General features: G+C 37.0%; 1 protein-coding gene across 1 annotated transcript in view; it reads left to right on the top strand.

Annotated features, from left to right (window-relative positions):
- The window catches only part of MSH4 (mutS homolog 4), a 92,386-nt gene that overhangs the window by 31,855 nt on the left and 34,344 nt on the right, over positions 1–26,187 (top strand). The window contains exon 9 of the mRNA XM_035018246.1: positions 21,953–22,027. Coding sequence (XP_034874137.1) covers positions 21,953–22,027 — 75 coding nt within the window. The remainder of the gene's footprint in view (positions 1–21,952; positions 22,028–26,187) is intronic.

The raw sequence follows: 26,187 nt of genomic DNA, 5'->3' as shown, positions 1-26,187 counted from the left end.
GGAAATGTTCCATGTATACTTGAAAACAATGTATATTTTACTGTTGTTGCATGGAATTTTCCATGAATATCAGTTAGTTCAAGTTGACTGATAATATTCTTCAAGTTTTTTTATTTCTTTTAAGATTTATTTATTTATTTATTTATTTTTAAAGATTTATTTATTTAGTTTAGAGAGGGGAGCAGGGAGAGAGTGCATGAGTTGGGGAAGAGGGAGAGAAGCAGACTCCCTACTGAGCACAGAGCCCAATGAGGAGCTCAGTCCCATGACCCCAAGATCATGACCTGAGCTGAAATCAAGAGTTGGTCACTTAACCAACTGAACCACCCAGGAGCCCCGTTTTATTTATTTTAGAGAGAGAGAGAGAGCGCAAGAGAGTATAAATGAGGGGAGGGGCAGAGGGAGAGGGAGAGAGAATCTCAAGCAGATTTCCTGCTGAGCGCAGAGCCGGTTGTGGGGCTCAATATGACAACCCTGAGATCATGACTTGAGCCAAAATCAAGAGTCAGACATTTAACCGACTGAGCCATCCAGGTGCCCCTCTTCAAGTCTTCTATATATTTATTGTTTTTTTTTGTCTATTTATTCTATCAGTTATTGAGAGAGGGATGCTGACAACTCCAACTATAATTGTGGATTTGTCTATTTCTCTTAGAAGTTCTCTTTTTAATAGTGGACACTCTGTGTATACTAATTTGCATATGTAAGTTCAAAATCATTTGCATACATAAAGTTCAAAATCATTTTCCTCCTCCCTCAATCATTTTTTTTTCTTTTTCAAGTTTTTATTTAAATTCTAGTTAGTTAACATACAGTGTAGTATTAGTTTCAGGTGTTGAATTTAATGATTCATCACTTACATACAATACCTAGTGCTTATCACAAGTGCCTTCCTTAATACCCACCACCCATTTAACTCATCCCCCTGCCTACCTCCCCTCCAGTAACTCTCAGTATTTTCTCTATAGTTAAGAGTCTGTTTTATGGTTTGCCTTTTTTTTCCTCTCTGTGTTCATCTGTTTTGTTTCTTAAATTTCACATAAGAGTGAAGTCATACGGTATTTGTCTTTCTCTGACTATTTCACTTAGCATAATACACTCTAGCTCCAACCATGTTGTTGTCAATAGCAAGATTTCATTCTTTCTTTATGGCTGAGTAATATTCTACTGTGTGTTTGTTTATATACACATATACATACCAACTCTTTTTTTTTATTGTTATGTTAATCACCATACATTACATCATTAGTTTTTGATGTAGTGTTCCATGATTCATTGTTTGCATATAACACCCAGTGCTCCATGCAGAACATGCCCTCTTTAATACCCATCACCAGGCTAACCTATCCCCCCACCTTGCTCCCCTCTAGAACCCTCAGTTTGTTTTTCAGAGTCCATAGTCTCTCATGGTTCGTCTCCCCCTCCGATTTCCCCCGTTCATTCTTCCCCTCCTGCTATTTTCTTCTTCTTTTTTTTTTTTTAACATATAATGTATTATTTGTTTCAGAGGTACAGGTCTGTGATTCAACAATCTTACACAATTCACAGCGCTCACCATAGCACATTCCCCAATGTCTATCACCCAGCCATCCCATCCCTCCCACCCCCCACCACTCCAGCAATCCTCAGTTTGTTTCCTGAGATTAAGAATTCCCCATATCAGTGAGGTCATATGATACATGTCTTTCTCTGATTTATTTCGCTTAGCATCATATCCACCAGTTCCATCCACCTCATTGCAAATGGCAAGATTTCATTCCTTTTGATGGCTGCATAATATTCCATTGTATGTATATACCACATCTTCTTTATCCATTCATCTGTCGATGGACATCTTGGCTCTTTCCACAGTTTGGCTATTGTGGACATTGCTGCTATAAACATCGGGGTGCACATACCCCTTCAGATCCCTACATTTGTATCTTTGGGGTAAACACCCAGTAATGCAATTGCTGGATCGTATGGTAGCTCTATGTTCAACTTTTTGAGGAACCTCCATACTGTTTTCCAGAGTGGCTGCACCACCTTGCATTCTCACCAACAGTGTAGGAGGGTTCCCCTTTCTCCACATCCCCACCAACATCTGTCGTTTCCTGACTTGTTAATTTTAGCCATTCTGACTGGTGTGAGATGGTATCTCATTGAGGTTTTGATTTGGATTTCCCTGATGCTGAGTGATGTTGAGCACTTTTTCATGTGTCTGTTGGCCATTTGGATGTCTTCTTTGCAGATATGTCTGTTCATGTCTTCTGCCCATTTCTTGATTGGATCATTTGTTCTTTGGGTGTTGAGTTTGACAAGTTCTTTATAGATTTTGGATACTAGCCCTTTATCTGATATGTCATTTGCAAATATCTTCTCCCATTCTGTAGGTTGTCTTTTAGTTTTGTTGATTGTTTCTTTTGCTGTGCAGAACCTTCTTATCTTGATGAAGTTCCAGTAGTTTATTTCTGCTTTTGTTTCCCTTGCTTCAGGAGATATATCTAGCAAGACGTTGCTATGGCCGAGGTCAAAGAGATTGCTGCCTGTGTTCTCCTCTAGGATTTTGATGGATTCCTGTCTCACATTTAGGTCTTTCATTCATTTTGAGTTTATCTTTGTGTATGGTGTAAGAAGGTGGCCCAGTTTCATTCTTTTGCATGTGGCTGTCTAATTTTCCCAACACCATTTGTTGAAGAGACTGTCCTTTTTCCATTGGATATTCTTTCCTGCTTTGCTGAAGCTTGGTTGACCATAGAGTTCAGAGTCCACTTCTGGGTTCTCTGTTCTGTTCCACTGATCTATGTGTCTGTTTGTGTGCCAGTTCCATACCATTTTGACCACTACAGCTTTGTAATATAGCTTGAAGTCCAGAATTGTGATGCCACCAGCTTTGGTTTTCTTTTTCAACATTCCTTTTGCTATTTGGGGTCTTTGTGTTTCCATACAAATTTTAGGATTGTTTGTTCTAGCTCTGTGAAAAATGTTGATAGTATTTTGATAGGGATTGCATTAAATGTGTAGATTGCTTTGGGTAGTATAGACATTTTAACAATTTTTATTCTTCCAATCTATGAGCCAGGGAATGTTTTTCCAATTCTGTGTGTCTTTCATCAGTGTTTTATAGTTTTCAGAGTACAATCCTTTACCTTTTGGTTAGGTTTATTCCTACGTATCTTATGGTTTTTGGTGCAGTTGTTAATGGGATCAGTTCCTTGATTTCTCTTTCTTCTGCTTCATTGTTAGTGTATAGAAATGCAGCTAACTTCTGTGCATTGATTTTATATCCTGTGACTTTGCTGAATTCTTATACGAGTTCTAATAATTTTTGGGTGGAGTCTTTTGGGTCTTTGGGTTTTCTACAAGATAGAGAATCATGTTGTCTGTGAAGAGTGAGAGTTTGACTTCTTCTTTGCCAATTTGATGCCTTTTTTTTATTCTGCTTGTCTGATTGCTGAGGCTAGGACTTCTAGTACTGTGTTGAACAACAGAGGTGAGAGAGGACATCTCTGTCATGTTCCTGATCTTAGCGGAAAAGCTCTCCCCATTGAGAATGATATTCACTGTGGGATTTTCATGCTTTTATGACATTGAGGTATGTTCTCTCTCCATCCCTACACTGTGGAGAGTTTTAATCAAGACGGGATGCTGTGGGGCGCCTAGGTGGCTCAGTTGGTTAAGCGACTGCCTTCAGCTCAGGTCATGATCCCAGGGTCCTGGGATCGAGTCCCGCATCGGGCTCCCTGCTCTGCGGGGAGCCTGCTTCTCCCTCTCCCACTCCCCCTGCTTGTGTTCCCTCTCTCGCTGTGTCTCTCTCTGTCAAATAAATAAATAAAATCTTTAAGGAAAAAAAAAAAAAAAGAAGAGATGCTGTATTTCGTTAAATGCTTTTTCTGCATCTATCGAGAAGATCATATGGTTCTTGTCCTTTCTTTTATTAATGTTGATTGATTTGATTGATTTGGGGATATCAAACCACCCTTGCATCCCAGAAATAAATCCCACTTGGTCATGTTGAATAATCCTTTTAATGTACTTTGGATCCTATTGGCTAGTATCTTGGTGAGTCCAAAACACTTTGGATAAAAACTGTTAGAACTTCAAAGAGAAGGGATAATGAATTAAAATGGCAGTGTAGTCGGAGGACCCTCTGCTTTCCTTGTCCTTCAAAAACAGCTACATATCTATCAAATCATTCTGAATACTCAAGAAATCAATCTGACGACTGATAGAACATACTGCACAACTGGATGGAGAGAAGAAGCTCCTTAGAGGAAGGTAGGAAGTACGGAACCATTGTTTGGGAGAGAAAAAGGTCGCAGGTGCTGTGGAGGGAAGGGAGCCCTTGTCACAAAAAGTTAAGAGACAGTGGAGTACACAGGGATAAACACAAAGAGAACACTTCCCCAAAGCCATTGGCTGGGAAAGCAAAAGGGGCTGAATTTCATGAGTTTTTGCACCTAGCAGGGCTCAAAGACTGGAGTTTTAGAGGTTCCCAGTTTTGGGTGGGATAGAGACCCGAGGAAGCTGTCCTACTCCTGGAGAAGAGGCATGCAAACAACCCAGGGACAAACTGCATAATCTGAGGAGTGCCTAAGGGGCCTGGGGAGAGATTGCTTGTACTTTTTGGAGAGCGTCTGTGAGAGGCAGCATTGCTTCTCTGGGGACAAAAGAACCAGCAGGCACCATTTTCCTCTCCCACCCTTAAGCATAGGTGTAGAGACACCTGCTGAGGGTGGCTAACCTGGACACTGGCTCTTTGCTGTGCTTTACTCCAAAATCCACACTTCTGCACTCTGGCGCAACTGCCCTTCAGGGTCAGTCCCAGTGCAGTGAGACCCTTTTCCCACAGGAAAAGAGAAGATCTCTGTCACACCAGGTACCTGAAGTTTGGAATTTTAAAATTCAGCAGTCCTGGCTAGGGTAGAGCTCAAGGTGTGCTGTGCTGCTCCACGCAGGCACGTGACCCAAAGACCGTCAGTGTGAAATCAGTGATCTAAAAAATACCTGTGACACACAAGGGGAAATTACTCGCTCCTCTGAAAGCAGTAAGCATGGACTCCTCTCTCCAGGGACAAAGGAGCAGATTGGCACCATTTCCCACCACCAACCCCTCAGCATAAACCAACTTCAGTAAATAGCACAGCACCAACAATGGCTGCCTAACCTGCTTACCTCAGGTCCTACCCCTGTGCGCTCTGCTGGGACTGCTTTTCTCAGGCAAGTGTGCCTAACAACCCTCCCCCAGAAGACCATCTCAAACCTCCACACACACCATTTCTCCTGACTACAAGAGTTCTGCAAAGCTTCAGTTCTAGTGGAAATAGAATATGACATAGAATTATGGAAAGTAATGAAGCTGAACAAAAGAGAAAAAAATTTTTTTTTCTTTTTTTTTTTTTAAAGATTTTATTTATTTGACAGAGAGAGAGACAGCGAGAGCAGGAACACAAGCAGGGGGAGTGGGAGAGGGAGAAGCAGGCTTCCCGCTGAGCAGGGAGCCCGATGTGGGACTCGATCCCAGGACCCTGGGATCATGACCTGAGCTGAAGGCAGACGCTTAACGACTGAGCCACCCAGGCACCCAAGAGAAAAAAATTTTGATCATGAAAGTAGATGTAGGAAACTCAGTGACTCCATCAAACGTAATAACATTCATATCATAGGAGTCCCAGAAGAAAAAGAGAGAGGAAACGGAGCAGAAGGTTTATTTGAAGAAATTATAGCTGAAAACTTCCCTAACCTGGGGAAGGAAGCAGACATCCAAATCCACGAGGCACAGAGACTCCCATCAGAATTGACAAAAGCAGGTCAACACCAAGACACATTGTAGTTAAATTTGCAAAATATACTAATAAAGAAAAAATCCTAAAAGCAACAAGACATAAGAAAAGAAGTCCCTAACTTACAAGGGAGGACCAATAAGGTTATCAACATGTCTTCCACGGAAACCTGGCAGGCAAGAAGGGAGTGACATGATATATTCAATGTGCTCATTGGGAAAAATATGCAGCCAAGAATACTCTGTCTCACAAGGCTATCATTCAGAATAGAAGGATAGACAGTTTCCCAGAAAAATAAAAACTGAAGGAGTTTGTTACCACTAGACCAGCTTAAAGGGGACTCTGAGTGGGAAGGAAAGGCCAAAAACAACAAAGACTAGAAAAGAACAGAGAAAATTTCCAGAAACAACAAAACAAATAATAAAATGGCACTAAATACATATCTGTCAGTAATTACTCTGAATGCAAATGGACTAAATGCTCTAATCAGAAGACATAGTGTGTCAGAATGGATAAAAAAACAAAATCCATCTATATGTTGCCTACAAGAGACTCATTTTAGATCTAAAAACATCTGCATATTGAAAATGAGGGGATGGAGAAACATTTATCACACAAATGGATGTCAAAAAAAAGCCAGAGTAGCCATACTTATATCAAACTAGATTTTAAGCCAAAGACTGTAACAAGAGATGAAGAAGGACACTATATCATAACAAAGGGGTCTATCCAAAAAGAATATCTAACAGTTGTAAACATTTATGCCCTCAACTTGGGAGCATCCAAATATACAAAACCATTAATAACAAACATAAAGGAACTTATTGATAATATACAATAATAGTAGGGGACTTTCACACCCCACTTACATCAATGGACAGATCATTTAAGCAAAAAAAATCAAGGAAACAGTGGCTTTGAATGACACACTGGACCAGATGAACTTAACAAATATATTTAGAATGTTTCATCCTAAAACAGCAGAACACACATTCTTTTCAAGCACACATGGGACATTCTCCAGAAGAGATCACACACTAGGTCACAAATCAGGCCTCAACAAGTACAAAAAGACAGAGACCATACAGTGCATGTTTTCTGACCAAAATACTATGAACCTTGAAGTCAACCACAAGAAAATATTTGGAAAGACCACAAATAACATGGAGGTTAAAGAACATCCTACTAAAGAATGAATGGGTCAACCAGGAAATTAAAGAAAAAATAAAAAAATACATGGAAACAAATAAAAAGGAAAACACAAAACCTTTGGGATGCAGCAAAAGTGGTCATATGATGGAAGTATATAGCAATACAGGCGTACTTCAAGAAGCAAGCAAAATCCCAAATAAACAACCTAACTTTACACCTAAAGGAGGTTGACAAAGAACAACAAATGAAGCCTAAAGCCAACAGAAGAAAGGAAATAATAAATATTAGAGCAGAAATAAATGATATAGAAAAAAATAGAACAGATCAACAAAGCTAAGAGCTAGTTCTTTGAATGAATTAATAAAATTGATAAATACTTAGCCAGACTTATTAAAAAGAAAAGAGAAATGACCCAAATAAATAAAATCACAAATGAGTGAGGAGAGATCACAACCAACACCACAGAAATTATAATATTATGAAAAATTATATGCCAACAAGTTGGACAATCTGGAAGAAATGGATAAATTCCTAGAAACGTATAAACTACCAAAACTGAAACAGGAAGAAATAGAAAACTTCAACAGACTGATAACCAGCAAAGAAATTGAATCCGTAATCAAAAATCTCCCAACAAGCAAAAGTCTAGGGCCAGATGGCTTTACAGAGGAATTCTATCAAACATTTAAAGAAGAGTTAATACCTATTCTTATCAAACAATGCCAAAAAATAGAAATGGAAGGAGAACTTCCAAACTCATTTTATGAGGCCAGTATTACCTTGATTCCAAAACCAGACAAAGACTCCACTAAAAAAGAGAACTATAGGCCAATATGCCTGATGAACACAGATGCAAAAATCCTCAATAAAATACTACCAAATTGAATCCAACAGTATGTTAAAAGAATCACTGACCACTATCAAGTGGGATTTACTCCTGGCTTTCAAGGGTGGTTCAATATTTGCAAATCAATCAACATGATACACCACATTAATAAAGGATAAGAACCATATGATCCTCTCAATTGATTCAGAAAAAACATCTGACAAAGAATAACATCCATTCATGGTGTTAGAGAATGGTCGAGTTTCATTCTTCTGCATGTGGCTGTCCAATTTTCCCAGCAACATTTATTGAAGAGACTGTCTTTTTTCCATTGCATGGTTTTTCCTCCTTTGTCGAAGATTATTTGACCATAGAGTTAAGGGTCCATATCTGGGTTCTCTATTCTGTTCCATTGGTCTATATGTCTGTTTTTGTGCCAGTACCATGCTGTCTTGTTGATCACAGCTTTGTAATACAACTTGAAATCAGGCAACGTGATCCCCCCCAGCTTTCTTTTTCTTTTTCAACATTTCCTTGGCGATTCAGGGTCTTTTCTGATTCCATACAAATTTTAGGATTGTTTGTTCCAGCACTTTGAAAAATGTCATTGGAATTTTGATCAGGATGGCATTGAAGGTACAGATTGCTCTGGGTAGCATAGACATTTTAACAATGTTTATTCTTCCGGTCCATGACCATGGAATATTTTTCTATCTTTTTGTGTCTTCTTCAATTTCTTTCATGCGTGTTCTGTAGTTCCTATAGTATAGATCCTTTACCTCTTTGGTTAGGTTTATTCCGAGGTATCTTATGGTTTTTGGTGCTATTGTAAATGGAATCATTTCTCTAATTTCTCTTTCTACAGTTGCGTTGTTAGTGTATAAGAAAGCAACTGATTTCTGTGCATTGATTTTGTATCCTGCCACATTACTGAATTGCTACATGAGTTCTAGTAATTTGGGGGTGGAGTCTTTTGGGTTTTCCACATAAAGTATCATGTCATCTGCGAAAAGAGAGTTTGACTTCTTCTTTGCCAATTTGAATACCTTTTATTTCTTTTTGTTGTCTGATTGCTGTTGCTAGGACTTGTAGTACTATGTTGAACAATAGTGGCGAGAGTGTGCATCCTTGTCGTGTTCCTGATCTTAAGGGAAAGGCTCTGAGCTTTTCCCCATTGAGGATGATATTCGCTGTGGGTTTTTCATAGAGAAAACTAATAGGCTAACAGACACATGAAAAAATGTTCATCATCATTAGCCATCAGGGAAATTCAAATCAAAACCACATTGAGATACCACCTTACACCAGATAGAATGGCAAAAATGGACAGGGAAAGAAACAACAAATGTTGGAGAGGTTGTGGAGAAAGGGGAATCCTCTTACACTGTTGGTGGGAATGCAAGTTGGTACAGCCACTTTGGAAAACAGTGTGGAGGTTCCTCAAAAATTTAAAAATAGAGCTACCCTATGACCTAGCAATTGCACTCCTGGGTATTTACCCCAAAGACACAGATGTAGTGAAAAGAAGGGCCATATGCACCCCAATGTTCACAGCAGCAATATCCACAATAGCCAAACTGGAAAGAGCCGAGATGCCCTTCAACAGATGAATGGATAAAGAAGATGTGGTCCATATATACAATGGAATATTACTCAGCCATCAGAAAGGATGAATACCTGGGCGCCTGGGTGGCTCAGTCGGTTAAGCATCTGCCTTCGGCTCAGGTCATGATCCCAGGGTCCTGGGATCGAGTCCCGCATCGGGCTCCCTGCTCAGCCAGGAGCCTGCTTCTCCCTCTCCCACTCCCCCTGCTTGTGTTCCCTCTCTCGCTGTCTCTCTCTGTCAATAAATAAATAAAATCTTAAAAAAAAAAAAAAAAGAAAGGATGAATACCCAACTTTTACATCAACATTAATGAGACTAGAGGAGATTATGCTAAGTGAAATAAGTCAAGGAGAGAAAGTCAATTATCATATGGTTTCACTTATTGGTGGAACATAAGGAATAGCATGAAGGACATTAGGAGAAGGAAGGGAAAAATGAAGGGGGGAAATCGGAGGGAGAGATGAACCATAAGAGACTATGGACTCTGAGAAACAAACTGAGGGTTTTAGAGGGGAGAGGGTGGGGGGATGGGTTAACCTGGTGATGGGTATTAAGGAGGGCACGTACTGCATGGAGCACTGGGTGTTATACGAAAACAATGGATCGTCGATCACCACATCAAAAGCTAATGGTGTATTGTATGGTGACTAACATAACATAATAAAATTTTAAAAATAAAGAAAGAAAGAAAGAATAACATCCATTCATGATAAAAACTCTCAACAAAGTAGGAATAGAGGGAACATACCTAAACATAATAAAGGCCATATACAAAAAACCCACAGCTAATATCATCCTCAATGGGGGAAAACTAAGAGCTTTGGAATAAACCTAACGAAAGAGGTAAAGGATCTGTACTCTAAAAACTACAGAATACCTATGAAGGAAATTGAGGAAGACACAAAGAAATGGAATAACATTCCATGCTCGTGGATTGGAAGAATAAATATTTTATAATAACTATACTACCCAGAGCAATCTACACATTTAATGCCATCCCTGTCAAAATACTATCAACATTTTTCACAGAGCTAGAACAGACAATCCTAAAATTTGTATGGAAACACAAAGACCCCAAATAGCAAAAGGAATGTTGAAAAAGAAAACCAAAGCTGGTGGCATCACAATTCTGGACTTCAAGCTATATTACAAAGCTGTAGTGGTCAAAATGGTATGGAACTGGCACACAAACAGACACATAGATCAGTGGAACAGAACAGAGAACCCAGAAGTGGACTCTGAACTCTATGGTCAACCAAGCTTCAGCAAAGCAGGAAAGAATATCCAATGGAAAAAGGACAGTCTCTTCAACAAATGGTGTTGGGAAAATTAGACAGCCACATGCAAAAGAATGAAACTGGGCCACCTTCTTACACCATACACAAAGATAAACTCAAAATGAATGAAAGACCTAAATGTGAGACAGGAATCCATCAAAATCCTAGAGGAGAACACAGGCAGCAACCTCTTTGACCTTGACCATAGCAACGTCTTACTAGTTATATTTCCTGAGGCAAGGGAAACAAAGGCAAAAATGTAGTTTTGGGATTTAGTCAAGATAAAAAGCAAAGTAAGCAGTCAACAAAACTAAAAGACAACCTACAGAATGGGAGAAGATATTTGCAAATGACATATCTGATAAAGGGTTAAGGTCTAAGATCTATAAAGAATATATTAAACTCAACACCAAAAAAACAAATGATCCAATCAAGAAATGGGCAGAAGACATGAACAGACATTTCTCCAAAGAAGACATCCAAATGGCCAACAGACACATGAAAAAATGCTCAACATCCCTCAGGATCAGGGAAATATAAATCAAAACCACAGTGAGAAACCACCTCACACCAGTCAGAATGGCTAAAATCAACAAGTCAGGAAAAACAAGTGTTGGCAAGGGTCACTCTGGAAAACAGTATGGAGGTTCCTCAAGATGTTAAAAATAGAGCTACCCTATGACCCAGCAATTGCACTACTAGGTATTTACCCCAAAGATACAAATATAGAATCTGAAGGGCACATGGACCCCCAGTGTTCATAGCAGCAATGTCCACAATAGTCAAACTATGGAAGGAGACCAGATGTCCATCGACAGATGAATGGAAAAGGAGATGTGGTGTATATACACAATGGAGCATTACTCAACCATCAGAAAGGATGAATACTTACCATTTACATCGACATGGATGGAACTGGAGGGTATTATGCTGAGTGAAAAAAGCCAGAGAAAGACAATTATCATATGGTTATACATCACTCATATGTGGAATATAACAAACAGCACAGAGGATCATAGTGGAATGGAAGGAAGACTGAATGGGAAGTCATCAGAGAGGAAGAAAAATCATGAGAGACTCTTAACTCTAGGAAACAAACTAAAGGTTGCTGGAGGGGAGTTGGGTAGGGGTATGGGGTAATTGTGTGATGGGCATTAAGAAGGCAGGTGATGTGATGAGCACTGGGTGTTATACACAACTGATGAATTATTGAACTCTACATTTGAAATTAGTGATGTACTACTATATGTTGGCTAATTGAATTTAAATAAAATTTTTGGAGCTCTGTTATTAGGTACATAAACATTTAAGATTGCTATGTCTTCAGCTTTATCATTATAAAATGGCCCTTTTTTCCTAGTAATATTATTTTGCTCTGAAATCTGTGTTTAATATTAATATATCCACTCCAGCTTTCTTTTCATGAGTTGGCACGATATAGCTTTTACCATTCTTTTAACTTCTTTGTGTCTTTATATTTAAAGTGGGTTTCTTATAGACAACATATATTTGGATCTTGTTCTTTGTATACAATCAGAAAATACCTTATTTTTAATTGGGGTGTTTATTTCATTTACACTCAGTGAGATTATTGGTATGTTTTGATTAAATCTGCTATCATATTCTTTTTCTACTTATCTGTTCCCTTTTTCCTTTTTTTCTGCCTTCTTTTTCTGCCTTCTATCCTTTGTTGATTTATTAGATAGAATTATTAGATAGAATTCATTATTTTGATATTTTAGTGGTTGTTTTAGGACTTACAGCTGAATTCAGTACACCTTCAAATAATATTCACATATGGTATAAGAACCATACACTATTGGCAGCAAAAGCAAAAATAAACAAACTAAAAATCTTTTTCACAGCAAAGGAATGATCAACAAAATGAAAAGGCAGCTAACCTGCTTCTCCCTCTCCCTCTGCTTCTGCCTGCTGCTCTGCCTACTTGTGCTCTCTCTCTCTCTGTCAAATAAATAAATAAATAATGTTTAAAAAAATATGAAACCAGGAGTCCATAGAGATTAAATAAAATGAAAATTTGATAAGAAATAGTATATTTACATGCTCTCAAATCACATCCCCGGAGAATACTTATTAATTACATAAGGAAAATAGTAATTTTATAGTAGAGAAGCCTAGAGAACCCCACTTTAATCAAGTGCACAAAGTTAACATCATCATAATGGGACAAATCAAAATCATGAGCCAGCTGATAAGATGTAATAAGAACACTGCCTCATTTCTGTGATATTCCTACCAAAGATACATTACCAGAATATAATGATGAGGAAAAACATCAGATAAATCCATACTGAAAGAAAATAACACAGACCTGTACTTTTCAAATGTCAAGGTCATGACTGAAGACTAAATACATACAAAAACTAAAGGTAATGCTTGATTCTCAACTGAATCATTTTTCTATAAAGGGTTATTGGCACAACTGGCTAAACTTGAATGGGATCTGAGGATTAAATGGTATTATCATTGTTAATTTCCTCACTTTGAAGGTTTATTGTGGTTGAATAGAAGAATATCCTTGTTTGTAAGAAATCCTAATTTTGGGGAGTGATAGAGCATCATGTTGGTAACTTACTCTTAAAATTAAAAAATATATAGGGGCACCTGGGTGGCTCACTCATTAAGCATCTGCCTTTGGCTTAGGCCAGGGTCCTGGGTTTGAACCTGATTCTCCCTCTCCCACTACCCCTGCTCATGTTCCCTCTCTCGCTGTCTCTCTCTGTCAAATAAATAAATAAAATCTTTTAAAAAAAAAATAAGTTCTTTGTAATATACTTGCAAATGTTCTGAAGGTTTGAGATTTCATTTAATTTTTATTTTCACTTTTTTAAAAGGTTGAAACCAAAAGATCTTACATGCTTCCAGAGAATGGAGGGGCGGGAAAAGTCAGTCATATCTAAAATTCAGGAAATCTCAATGGTTTCAGCTTCTCAACAGGAACATTACAAGCTACAAGACAGTGGAGAAGTGCCTCCCAAATTCTGAAGGAAAATTCTTTCCTTTCAGCTAAGCTATCCATCAATTATGAGAGACTAATAAAACATTTCAGAAATACAGTCTTACTCTTTCTCAGAAAGTTATTAGAAAATGTGCTCCACAAAAAGAAAAGAGTAAGCCAAAACAGAAGATGACTAGGGACAGAAAAAATAAGAGATCCAACATAAGAGAGACAAGGAAAAATGCTGAAGAGAAACCTGGAGTCACAGCTGTATACTAAACAAAGAGGGGCAACCAATCCAGATTGGAACAGGTCAGAAACTTATGGGGGAAACATCTTCAAGAGGTTGAATTTCATTATCTGCAGTGAATAAATATACTGAGAGCATATTTTAAATATACTGAGAGGATATTTAGATAATTGGTGGAAATATCTATGCCTGAATTAGTGAAAGCACACAGTAAACCATACAAATAGAAAAACACACTGGGGAAAAAACAAAAAGTTGTGCAAGCTCAACTCTGTGTAGCATGAATAATCATAATAATTTTGATCTAACTAAAATTATGTTGTAACCCTACTGGGTGATGAGAGGTAAGGAAATGTCCATGTTTATGGGAGAAGAGAAGAAAGAGAGCTGAATATTCATCCTTCTGCCAGGAAATTAACACAAAATGTCAAAGGATATCATCAAGAAAGTAAAAAAAAAAAACAAAACTAAAGAATGACAGAAAACATTTGCAAATCATATATCCCAAAATAAGGGACTTGTATCTAGAATATATAAAGAACTCTTACAACTCAATACTAAAAAGACAACCCAATTAAAATTTGGAAAAGGTATGGTGTCTGCGTGGCTCAGCCGGTTGAGCGTCCAACTCTTGATTTTGGCTCGGGTCATGATCTCAGCTCGGGTCATGATCTCAGGGTCGTGAAATCGAGGCCCACATCAGGCTCCAGACTCGACACAGAGCCTGTTTGAGATTCTCTCCTTCTCCCTCTGCCCCTCCCTGCACTCTCTCTCTCTAAAATAAATATGCAAATAAGTAAATAATAAAATCTTTTAAAAAATTGGAAAAGAATATGAATAAACAATTCTCCAAGGAACATATACAAATGGCCAACAAGCACACAAAAAGAGGCTCAACATCATTAATTATTATGGAAATGAAAATAAAAAATGAGAGATATTACTTTACACCCACTAGGATGCCTAGAATCAAAAAGTCAGATAATAACTAGTGTGGACAGGATGTGGAGACATCAGAAACCTCATAGACTGCTTGGTGGGTGGGAATGCAAAATGATACAGTCATTTTAGAAAACAGTCTGGCAGTTGTTCAAACAATTAAACATAGAGTTATCATATGACCCAGCAATTCCACTCCTATGTATATACCCACAATAAATGAAAACTTACATCCAAACAGAAGCTTGTACATAAATATTCATAACAATGTATTCATGATAATCAAAAGTAGAACTCAAATGTTCAACTGATGAATAGATAAATGCAATGTGCTGTATCTATACAATGGAATATTATTTGTCAATAAAAATAATCAAGTATTAATATATATTACAATGTGAATTAACCTAAAAATGTTAGGCTAAATTAAATAGCCAGTCACAAAGACTACATATTGTAGGATTCCATTTATATGAAATGTCCAGAATGAACAAATCTATAGGGAGAGATAGATTAGTAAAAGCCAAGAACTGGGCAGGGAAGAAGTTTGAGAGGAATGTGAAGCAACTGCTAATGGATCCAGTGTTGTTTTTTAGGGTGATGAAGATGTTCTAAAATTGACTGTAGAAATTGTGACACAACTCTGTGAACATACTAAAAATGATTGAATTTTAAACTTTAAACTGGTGAAGTATATGCTTTGTGAATTTTATCTTAATAAAGCTGTTATATTTTAAAAAATAATGAACTACGGGATATTTGTAGAAGTAAAATGTATGACAACAAGAGCCCAATGAGAAGGAAGGGAGAAAGGCAGCATACTACTGTAAAGTTCTTTTCTTTTTATTTCAGCTTTATTAAGGAATAATTAACATATAAAATTGTAAGGTATTTATTATTTATTTATTTATTTATTTATTTAAATTTGACAGAGACAGAGATAGCGAGAGCAGGAACACAAGCAGTGGGAGTGGGAGAGGGAGAGCAGGCTTCCTGCTGAGGAGGGAGCCCGATGTGGGACTCGATCCCAGGACCCTGGGATCATGACCTGAGCCAAAGGCGGACGCTTAATGACTGAGCCACCCCGTCACTCCTTGAATGATATTTTCAAATGAAAAATATCTTAAATAACTTGAGGAATAGTTTTGCTTATGAATGACATGTTTTACACAGAAAAATGCAGTACAGTATAGGAATAGGACATTGCCACTGTATATTGATAATTAGTATGTGTAATAGTTCCCTATTGCTTCTGAAACTAAATACTATACACTGTGTGGCTTAAAACAAGATAAGTATATTGTCTCACAGTTCTGGATGCTAGAAGTCTGAAATCAAGATACTGATAGGGCCATGTTTCCTCTGAAACCCGTAGGGGAATCCTTTTTGCCTCTTCCTAGCTTTTGGTGGTTTGTTGGCAGTCTTTAGTGTTCCTTGGCTTCCTGGTGCATAACATGCAGTCTCCCTGTGTGTCTCTGTCTTCACATGGCTATCTTTACATGACACCAGTCATATTGAATTAGGAGTCTACCCTACTACAGTATGATATCATCTTAACTAATTACCTCTTCAATGACCCTATTTGCAAATAAGATCACATTTTTAAGTACTGAGTGTTTAGACTTCAACAAATATTTTTGGTGGGGATACAGTTCAACCCTTAACAGTATGTTAAGACTTTGTTTCACTTTTATTATAGAAAGAATCATGAGATTACACCTGAGAGCAGTCTCTGTTGTCAACTCGTGTAATGTTTAGTATTATATAGTTATACAGCTTCATAATTTAGTGTCATTAGCTACAAGAATTAGTAACATACATGCTTTTTGCATTAGACTTTCTGGCTATATTGAGAAGGAAACATCAGTTTGGCCAATTAGCTCTCTCAGAAATATCTGTGATTAGCCAGCTTCTGTAATCACTTTGACTCTCAGACTTTAGAAAAGTCATCTGGGCCAGTTAAGGTAATTCTATAAGCTGAGAATCTGGAATCCTTTTTCCTGTCCAGAAAAGGCGATCTATAGCTAGTTCCATAAGGTTTTTAAGGATCAGTCATAACTGATCCATAGCTGATAGTCTATTAACTTCTCATCCTTTTTAGTTTTAGAGGGACTAGTCATAGTTGTAAATACTTTCCTAGTTACCACATCTGTCTTTTGTGGAGGCTTTTAAAATACTTTTCAGATTTACTAACTTTTGAGGAACCCTAAGCAATATATTGGCTTCATACATGATTCATGAATTTCAGAATTCCCTGTACTGTTTCTTAGTTGCTCTTTTCTTAACCATCTGGAGTTACACTTTAAATTAGGCTCTTTCCTCATTTGATATAAATATATATCTCTAATTAAACACAGTATTTACTAAATTAGTTCAGACTTGTGCTGGTTAAATTGCATGATTTGCCTAAACTTGTGAATGAACTAAATGTTCTGTTGGCTGAATTATATGGTTATCTCAACCTCCTAAATGAACTAAATTTTCTCTGAAAATTTCTAGTATGGAATTGTTTGCCTAAGATGAGTTCTTATACTTTCTTCTTAAGAATATTGATTTTAGGGGCACCTGGGTGGCTTAGTCGTTAAGCATCTGCCTTCAGCTCAGGTCATGATCCCAGGGTCCTGGGATCGAGCCCCGCATCGGGCTCCCTGCTCTGCAGGAAGCCTGCTTCTCCCTCTCCCACTCCCCCTGCTTGTGTTCCCTCTCTTGCTGTGTCTCTCTCTGATAAATAAATAAAAATCTTTAAAAAAAATATTGATTTTAGAAAATGGTGTTTTCTAGATCATAAATTTTCTCTGAGAATAAAACTTGAATTTCTTATTTTGATTAATCTTTCTTTCTGTATAATATTTATAACCTTACTTTTAATATGTTGCATTAAGAATACTTACGTTTTCTATTACAAACATTCAAAATACATCCCCCAACATTTGAAAATTTTATTAAACAGGTTTTTCTGGGGCATCTGGCTTGTGCAGTCAGAGCATACCACTCTTGATCTCAGAGTTATGAGTTCAAGCCCCACATTGGGTACAGAGCTCACTTAATTAAAAAAAAAAAAAGATTATTTAAACCCTTTTAAAACAAAACAAAAAAGAACAAAAAAAGAAAGTTTTTCTAAGCTTTTACCCAAATTTCTTTGATTTGTTTTTTTTAAAGATTTATTTATTTAGAGAGAGGGAGAGAGAGAGCACATGTGCAAGTGGGGAGGGGTAGAGGGAGAGAATCTTCAAGCAGATGACTACCCGCTGAGCATGGAGCTCACTGTGGGGCTCAGTCTCATGACTCATGAGATCGTGACCTAACCCAAAACCAAGAGTCGGTCACTCAAATGACTGAGCCACCCAGGTGCCCCTCTTTGCTTTATTTTGAATAACTTTTAATTTTTTTCCCATTGATTTCCAGACTGCCATAGAGAGTATCTAGTACATGGCTATTTCTTTAATTCATTTACCAAGTTATTTTACTAATCATTGTAAAAAGTGGTAAGGATATAGTAAGAAATAAGGAATTTGGGTAAAAAAAAAATAAGCAATTACAGCATAGTATTGCAGAAACTCTAAGGGATTTTATATTCTACCCTACTTGCAAGCTAACAAATTAGCCTGCCAATTTCGTACATACTAATAGAAGACACAAGACTCCTGGGTCAGAGAGACAGGACTTTAGTGTTTAGAACAAGCAGTAGCTAGAGTATTAGCATTTTCTTAGACTGATTCCCCAAACTCCACAGGGTGTTGTGGAGAGGACCAGGTGAAACCTGCACATGCAGTGTGTTGCAGGAGAGAATTGCAGAGCTTAGGGAACTTGAATCTTTTATATTGGACAATAAGTATGTTTGCCTGCTGTTCTGGAGGGAGATACCATCTTAATCTTCTAAGACTGTAAGCATACTCACACTTTGTTCTAGGGGACCCCATATTTTTCAAGGCTATTCACTATAGTAACATCTTTGAAAAGACTATCCAGAACAAAGGCATTCAGTGCCTCTGCCCAGAAGATGTGCAAAAATGCAAAAGGCCAGTAGAGAATTATCTCCCAAATTGCTTTGAAGAAGCAAGTGGCAAAGAGATTCCGTATTAGTTGTCTATTGCTGCATAACAAATTACCATGACCATAGCAGCTTAAAACTGCACATATTTATTGTCTCACAGTTCCTGTGAGTCAGGGGTCTGTGAACATTCTAGCTTGATTCTCTGCTTTGGGTCTCCCAAAGTCCAGGTAAATGTTATCCAGGGCTGAATACTCATGTGGAGTACTCAACTAGGGAAGGATCTGCCTCCCCACTCATGGTGTTGGCAACATTTAGTTTCTTGCAACTGTAGGATTCGTGGCAGTTTATTTCTTCAAAGCTGGCAAGGTATAGAGAGATTGGAGAGAGGGATACAGAGAAGGAATAAATAGGGAGGAAATCACCAGTGATAGAAGAGGGTAAGTGAGTACCTATATACTTATAGCAAGACAGCTCCTCCAAAGCAGAATTTCTCAACCTAGACATGATTGACATTCGGGCTGAATAATTCTTTTCCTGGCCTCTTTATTCTATCTTTTCCCACTTTGGGTGGCTTTCTTACTCAGTATTGTGGAGTAGATGCTGTTGCTGTGCCACCCGCATCCCTTGCCATTCACTTTTGTACAGGGAAGTCTTCTTACTGCAAGCAGCTGAAACTTTCTGCCTGAGGACTTTATCTAACCACATGAGAAACTGGAGGGTAATCAGGAAGTGACTGCCCAGCAATAGGTCTTAACCAGGTTAATAAATACACCATTTTCCTTACCTCTGGAGACAGCTTCTGAAGCTTACTCTACACTATCTCAGAGGTCTCCAGCAGGAATGAGCCACGGTACCAAGCAGCGATACCCTGATCATCAGTGTATCCTGTATTGCTGCCCTTTCCTATTCTCTTGCCTTTTCAAATAAATTATTTGAATTACTTTTCAAATAAATTATTTGTCTCAAATTCTAATTTCTCAGAGTTGGCTTTTGGAGAACCTATCCTAGGTCAGTGGTGCCTTTTGATGAATAGAAGTTATTTTTTTTTATGATTTGGTATTTGTATGTATTGCAAAATGATCACCACAATAAGTCTAGTTAACATCCATCCTCATACACACTTAATTTTTTTTCCCTAGTGATGAAGACTTTTAAGATCTATTCTCAGCAACTTTCAAATATGCAATACAGTGTTATTAACTGTAGTCACCATGCTGTCCGTTACATCCTTATGACTTACTTATTTTATAACTGGAGGTTTGACCTCCTTCTTCCATTTTACCCACCCCCTAGTCCCTGCTTCTGGCAGCTCCCATTCTGTTCTCTGTATCTATGAGCTTGATTTTTTGTTTTTAGATTCTATATATAAGTGAGATCCTCATTGTCTTTTTCTGCCTTATTAGAAGTTCTTAATTTAAATGTAGCTTAGTTTATGTTTTTTCCTTTATAGTGGTTGTTGTATCCTGCATAGGAAGTCTTTACCTACCCCAATGTCTTGATTGTACCCATGGGATTTTAATTTATGGAGATGACTAAGTGATGACATGGAGGGGGTAAGGCCATCAAAAGATTTGTATTACTTAAAATTTCTGAGAGGAGAGATCATGCCACATAGGGTCACATGGTCAGGAGCCAGAAGGAGTGAGGAGAAAACATCACAGAAGCCTTTGTTACTACTGTAGTGGGTAGTTATTAGGTGGGAATGTCCCCTACTGAGTAGGAAGTAAAACACAGATACTAAGAGTTTGTGGTTGCAGGGTTTGTAATATGATAATCTGTTCACCCACAAAAGCCAGACCATGGGAGAAATATAAACAACTTTGGCCATTAGTTTGGCCCTATGATTAATGTATGTCAGATCATTAATTATCAAATTTATAAAAGTTGGTTAGAACAGGGTAGTGAAGATACTTTTCTTTGTAATATTCCAGATATTTTATTGTTTTACTTCTTGTATTTAGACCTATAATCCATATGGAATTGATATTTGTATGTGGTGTGAGGAAGGGGCCACATTTCCTTTTTTTCATACAGATCCATAATCTTATTGGCACCATTTATAGAAAAAAAACTGTCCTTTCCCCATTACTCTATAGTCAACCTTTGTCATAAATGAAATGTTTGGGTTAAATCATATGTTTGAGTCTGTTTCTAGACTCCTTATTCTGTTCCATTGGTTGCTCTGTCTGTCCTTGTGCTGATGCTACAGTTTCTTACTTACTCTAACTTTATTATATAGGCTAATATTCATTAGAGTTAGTCCTTCTACCTTCTTCTTCTTCAAGGGTAAATTGATATTTTTGTAAGAAATTCTCCTTTGGTAATAGGGATGATAGTTGTCTTCTGTTTGGTGAATATTATTTATTTTTAATCTTCCAGTTTCAGAGATCCATTGTGAGAGAGCCTGCAGTAACTTGTTTTGGGGCCAACAACATTCATTTTAGTATTTCTCTAAATTGGCTCATGTAGTCACCAAACAGTCCAGGTATTGTGCAATAGGGATATAGGTCAGGCGACTTCCAAAAGAAAGAGCACTATATCAAGTACATTATATCATAATGTAATATCCTAGAACTCTTTGTCAATATTGGTAAATTTGTCCATTCACAAAACATTCTTCATTTCTGAAGGGTTAATACCACTGTTTGGTTCTAGAGATAGTATAATTTAATTTTAAAAAGTTTATAAAATTTTGAATGTTGACGTTGCTTTATTTTGAAAAACTATAATTAATTTGGACAACTGGAATTATGAAAATTGTTTTACTCGCACAAACAGGAACCAATGAGGGCAATTTGTGTTGTTCTGTAACTATCTGCGAGGTTCGGATTCAGCTTTTCAAATATCATCTTTCACAAATACCCTTTGTGCCTCTTTCAGTAAATGTTAATCTGTTAGTACTGCTCAGGATTGAACTGTATCTCCTATCACTACTGTAGGTTAAGCTGGACCCGAGCGGCTGAAGTAGAAATGAAAGTTGGACACAATGAGGTGAACTCTTCTCATTGTCAGACTTTCAGGAAACTAGTGCACTAGGCTTATTATGACGGGTCAGTAGTTGTAACTATTGTCTATGCTGGGTAGGTTGATAAATAAAAGTGTATGGATATGGTTAAGTGTAGAATTTCAAGAGAAAATCCATTCTTGTATATTTATGGTGTCCACATTTGGGTCTTTATTTTAACAGGTTAATGCAGCTGAATCAAAGATAACAAATTTAATATACCTAAAGCATACCTTGGAACTTGTGGATCCTTTAAAGGTAATTTATATGGGTGTATATTGTACAAAACATGTCTAGCATCAATTTTTTAAAAACTTTTTGTTTCAAAAAATATCAAATTTAGATAAAGTTACAGGAATAGTATAATGAATTCCCAAATTCTCTGGATACACACAGCACACACTACGTGTTATATCCTTATTATTACTCTTACTAAACTATTTGAAAATTGTAATACCTAAATACTAATGTGTGTATAGCCTAAGAACAAAGCTGTTCTCTTATATAACCACAATATAATTTAAAAATTGAGGATATTTAACATTGATCCAATACTATTATGTGTAGTCCATACTCAAAATTTTCTGATTGTTTTACTAATATCTTTTATGGACTTTTTTTTTTCTTGATACAGGGTCCAGTCCAGGATTATGCATTGTATTTAATGTCATTTTTTTTTAAAGATTTTATTTATTTGAGAGAGAGAGTGAGCGAGAGAGAGCATGAGCAGAGGGAGGGGCAGAGGGAGAGGGAGAAGCAGACTCCCTGCTGAGCCAGAAGCCCAATCCCAGGACTCTGGGATCATGATCTGAGCAGAAGGCAGATGCTTAACTGAGCCACCCTAGTGTCCCTAATGTCATGTTTCTTTATACCACTTTTCAACTTAAGGTTTCTCATCCTTTCTTTGTCTTTCATGATATTAACATTGTGAAGAGGGTCTGTTGTTTTATAGAATATTCCTCAGCTTGTGTGGTTATTTTCTCATGATTAAATTCCGCTTATTTAGCAGTAATACTCTATGAGCAATGTTGTATCTTTTTCAGTACATCACATCAGGAGGCACATTATGTCATTCCCCATTCTGGTGGTATTAACTTTGATCAGTTTCTTCACTGTAAAGTTATTAAGTAATCTGTGGAGAGATACTTTGAGACTATGTAAATATTCTGTTCCTCATTAAACTTTCACTCAATGATTTAAATACTCATTGATGACTCTTACCTGAAATATCTCTGATGTGATTTTCTAATATATTTTTAAATACTTTACTGTGCAAAACTTTTTAAAAAACATTTATTTATTTAAGTAATCTCTACTCCCAACATGGGGCTCCAGCTCACAACCCTGAGATCAAGAGTCCCATGCTCTGCTGACTGAGCCAGCCAGGAACCCCTGTGCAAAACATTTTTTAAAACTTAGGTGACAGCTTTTTCCATGCTGATAGTGCTCTCACAAACAGGGTGAACATTCCTAAAACCCTCGTTTTTCATTACTTTTTTTTTAAAGATTTTTATTTATTTATTTGACAGGGCAGGCGCCCCTACTTTTTCTTTTAAAAAAGGAGTTCCTTGTCACCTTAAGTTTGAAAGAGGTAAAGGATCTGTACTCTAAAAACTACAGAATACCTATGAAGGAAATTGAGGAAGACACAAAGAAATGGAAGAACATTCCATGCTCATGGATTGGAAGAATAAATATTTTATAATGACTATACTACCCAGAGCAATCTACACATTTAATGCCATCCCTATCAAAATACTATCAACATTTTTCACAGAGCTAGAATAAACAATCCTAAAATTTGTATGGAAACACAAAGACCCCAAATAGCCAAGGGAATGTTGAAAAAGAAAACCAAAGCTGGTAGCACTACATTTCTAGACTTCAAGCTGTATTCTCTTAGATCTAAGAGAATTCTGGCTATTAAGAGATGCAAGCATTTTGAACTGGGAGGAGATAAGAAGAGAAAGGTCAAGTGATCCAGTTCTAAGCTTCATATTTTGTTAATATTATGAAGACAATAAAATCTTGAGGTTATGTTCACTTCAAAAAAAAAAAAAAAACTTAAGGTGACAAGGAAGAACTCCTTTTTTAAAAGAAAAAGTAGGGGCACTTGGGTGGCTCAGATGGTTAAGCATCTACCTTCGGCTCAGGTCATGACCTCAGGGTCCTGGGATCAAGTCCCACATTGGGCTCCCTGATTGGCCGGGAACCTATTTCTCCCTCTCCCTCTACTGTTCCCCCTGCTTGTGCTCTCTTGCCTTCTCTGTCAAATAAATAAATAAAAAACCTTAAAAAAAAGGTAATGAAAAATCTAGAAGAATTTTGTTATAGAGTTCATTCTAATAAATATATATAATGAAAGCAATTTGGCAAAAGATGTAAAAAATGTCATCTTCTTAGAATGAAAAAGGTATAATAAATCATCCCCCAAAATCGATAGATTTGATAAGACACAAATTTCAAACTTTGATATGTCAGAGGCAAAGTAAAGGCCAAAGAAAATTGGGAAAATTTATAGCATTTGACAGATTAAATATTAATTTCTGTCATAAAACTCATGTAATTTCATAAGACACTATTGGAATACCAGTAGAAATATGGAAAATGCCCCCAAAATGGAAATCAAAGAAGTTAATAAATAATACCAAAAATATTCAGCCTTACTACTAGTCAAAGAAATACAAATTAAAGTCATTTTTTTATATATAAAAGAAGCAAAGTTTTTTTGTTTTTATTTTTTTCCCCTTAACGGACACAACTTACTGCTAATGAGAGAACAGTGAGACAGACCTCAGAGGCCGCTGGTAGGAGTACAAATTGCACATACTTCACAGGGAAGTTTTACAACATCTATCTTTTGATGGTGTTATGTTACTAGAAATCTGTCCAAAAGAAGTCTTAAGAAATACTACCAAGATTTATGCCCAGTTATGTCATTGCAGCGTTATTTATATTAGTGAGAAATTCTAAGTAGTATAGACCTATAATAAGGGGAAGGACTATTTGTTTTCTAGAGGGTAAAATATTATGACGATTTAAAAATTTATACTATTAAAAGTTTCTAATGCTTGTGATGTAGTATTAAGTAGGGGAGAAAAGGAATATGCGATGATAAAAAAATTTTTTTGATTTGAGGAAGTGACAGGAAATATACCGTAATATTTAGATAATTTATTTGGAAGGGTGGTAGAATTATAAGCAATTTAATTGTTTTTCTTTATGCTTTTATGAATTTATAGTTTTATTAGTATTTAAGTATTTTCTATTCATAAGAAAAAAATATTATTGCCATTGCCTCATAGCAAACTAAAATAGCACGTAAAAGTCAGGTTAACCGTATATATGAAAACCCACAGTGAATGAATATCATTCTCAATGGGGAAAAACTGAAAGCTTTTCCCCTAAGGTCAGCAACATGACAGGGATGTCCACTCTCATTACTGTTGTTCAACATGGTACTGGAAGTCCTAGCCTCAGCTAAGACAACAAAAAGAAGTAAAAGGCATCCAAATTGTCAAAGAAGAAGTCAAACTTTTACTCTTTGCAGATGACATGATACTCTATGTTGAAAACCCAGAAGACTCCACCCAAAAATTACTAGGACTCATATAGGAATTCAGCAAAGTCACAGGATATAAAATCAATGCACAAAAGTTAGTTGCATTTCTATACACTAACAATGAAGCAGAAGAAAGAGAAATCAAGGAACTGACCCCATTTACAACTGCACCAAAAACCGTAAGATACCTAGGAATAAACCTAACCAAAGATCTGTACTCTGAAAACTATAGAACATTTATGGAAGAAACTGAAGAAGACACAAAGAAATGGAAAAACATTCCCTGGCTCATGGATTGGAGAACAAATATTGTTAAAACATCTGTGCTACCCAAAGTAAACTACACATTCAGTACAATCCCTATCAAAATACTATCAAACATTTTTCACAGAGCTGGAACAAATAATCCTAAAATTTGTATGGAACCAAAAAGGCCCCAAATAGCCAAAGGAATGTTGAAAAAGAAAACCAAAGCTAGTAGCACTACATTTCTAGACTTCAAGCTGTATTACAAAGCTTGATCACATAGTGATCAAGACAGTATGGAACTGGCACAAAAACAGACACATAGATCAATGGAACAGAATGGAAAACCTAGAAATGGGCCCCTCTACTCTATGGTCAACTAATCTTCGACAAAGCAGGAAAGAATGTCCAATGGAAAAAAGACAGTCTCTTCAACAAATGGTGTTGGGAAAATTAGACAGCCACATGCAAAAGAATGAAACTGGGCCATTTTCATACACCATACACAAAAATAAACTCAAAATGGATGAAACACCTACGTGTGAGACAGGAATCCATCAGAATCCTAGAGGAGAACACAGGCAGCAGTCTCTTTGACCTCGGCTGCAGC

The sequence above is a fragment of the Mirounga leonina genome, unplaced genomic scaffold, assembly GCF_011800145.1.
Source record: "Mirounga leonina isolate KUSES-001 unplaced genomic scaffold, KU_Mleo_1.0 Mir_173, whole genome shotgun sequence".
Lineage (NCBI taxonomy): Eukaryota > Metazoa > Chordata > Mammalia > Carnivora > Phocidae > Mirounga > Mirounga leonina.
The sequence above is the reverse complement of the archived record's forward strand: the minus strand, read 5'-3'. Positions and strand labels throughout refer to the sequence as shown.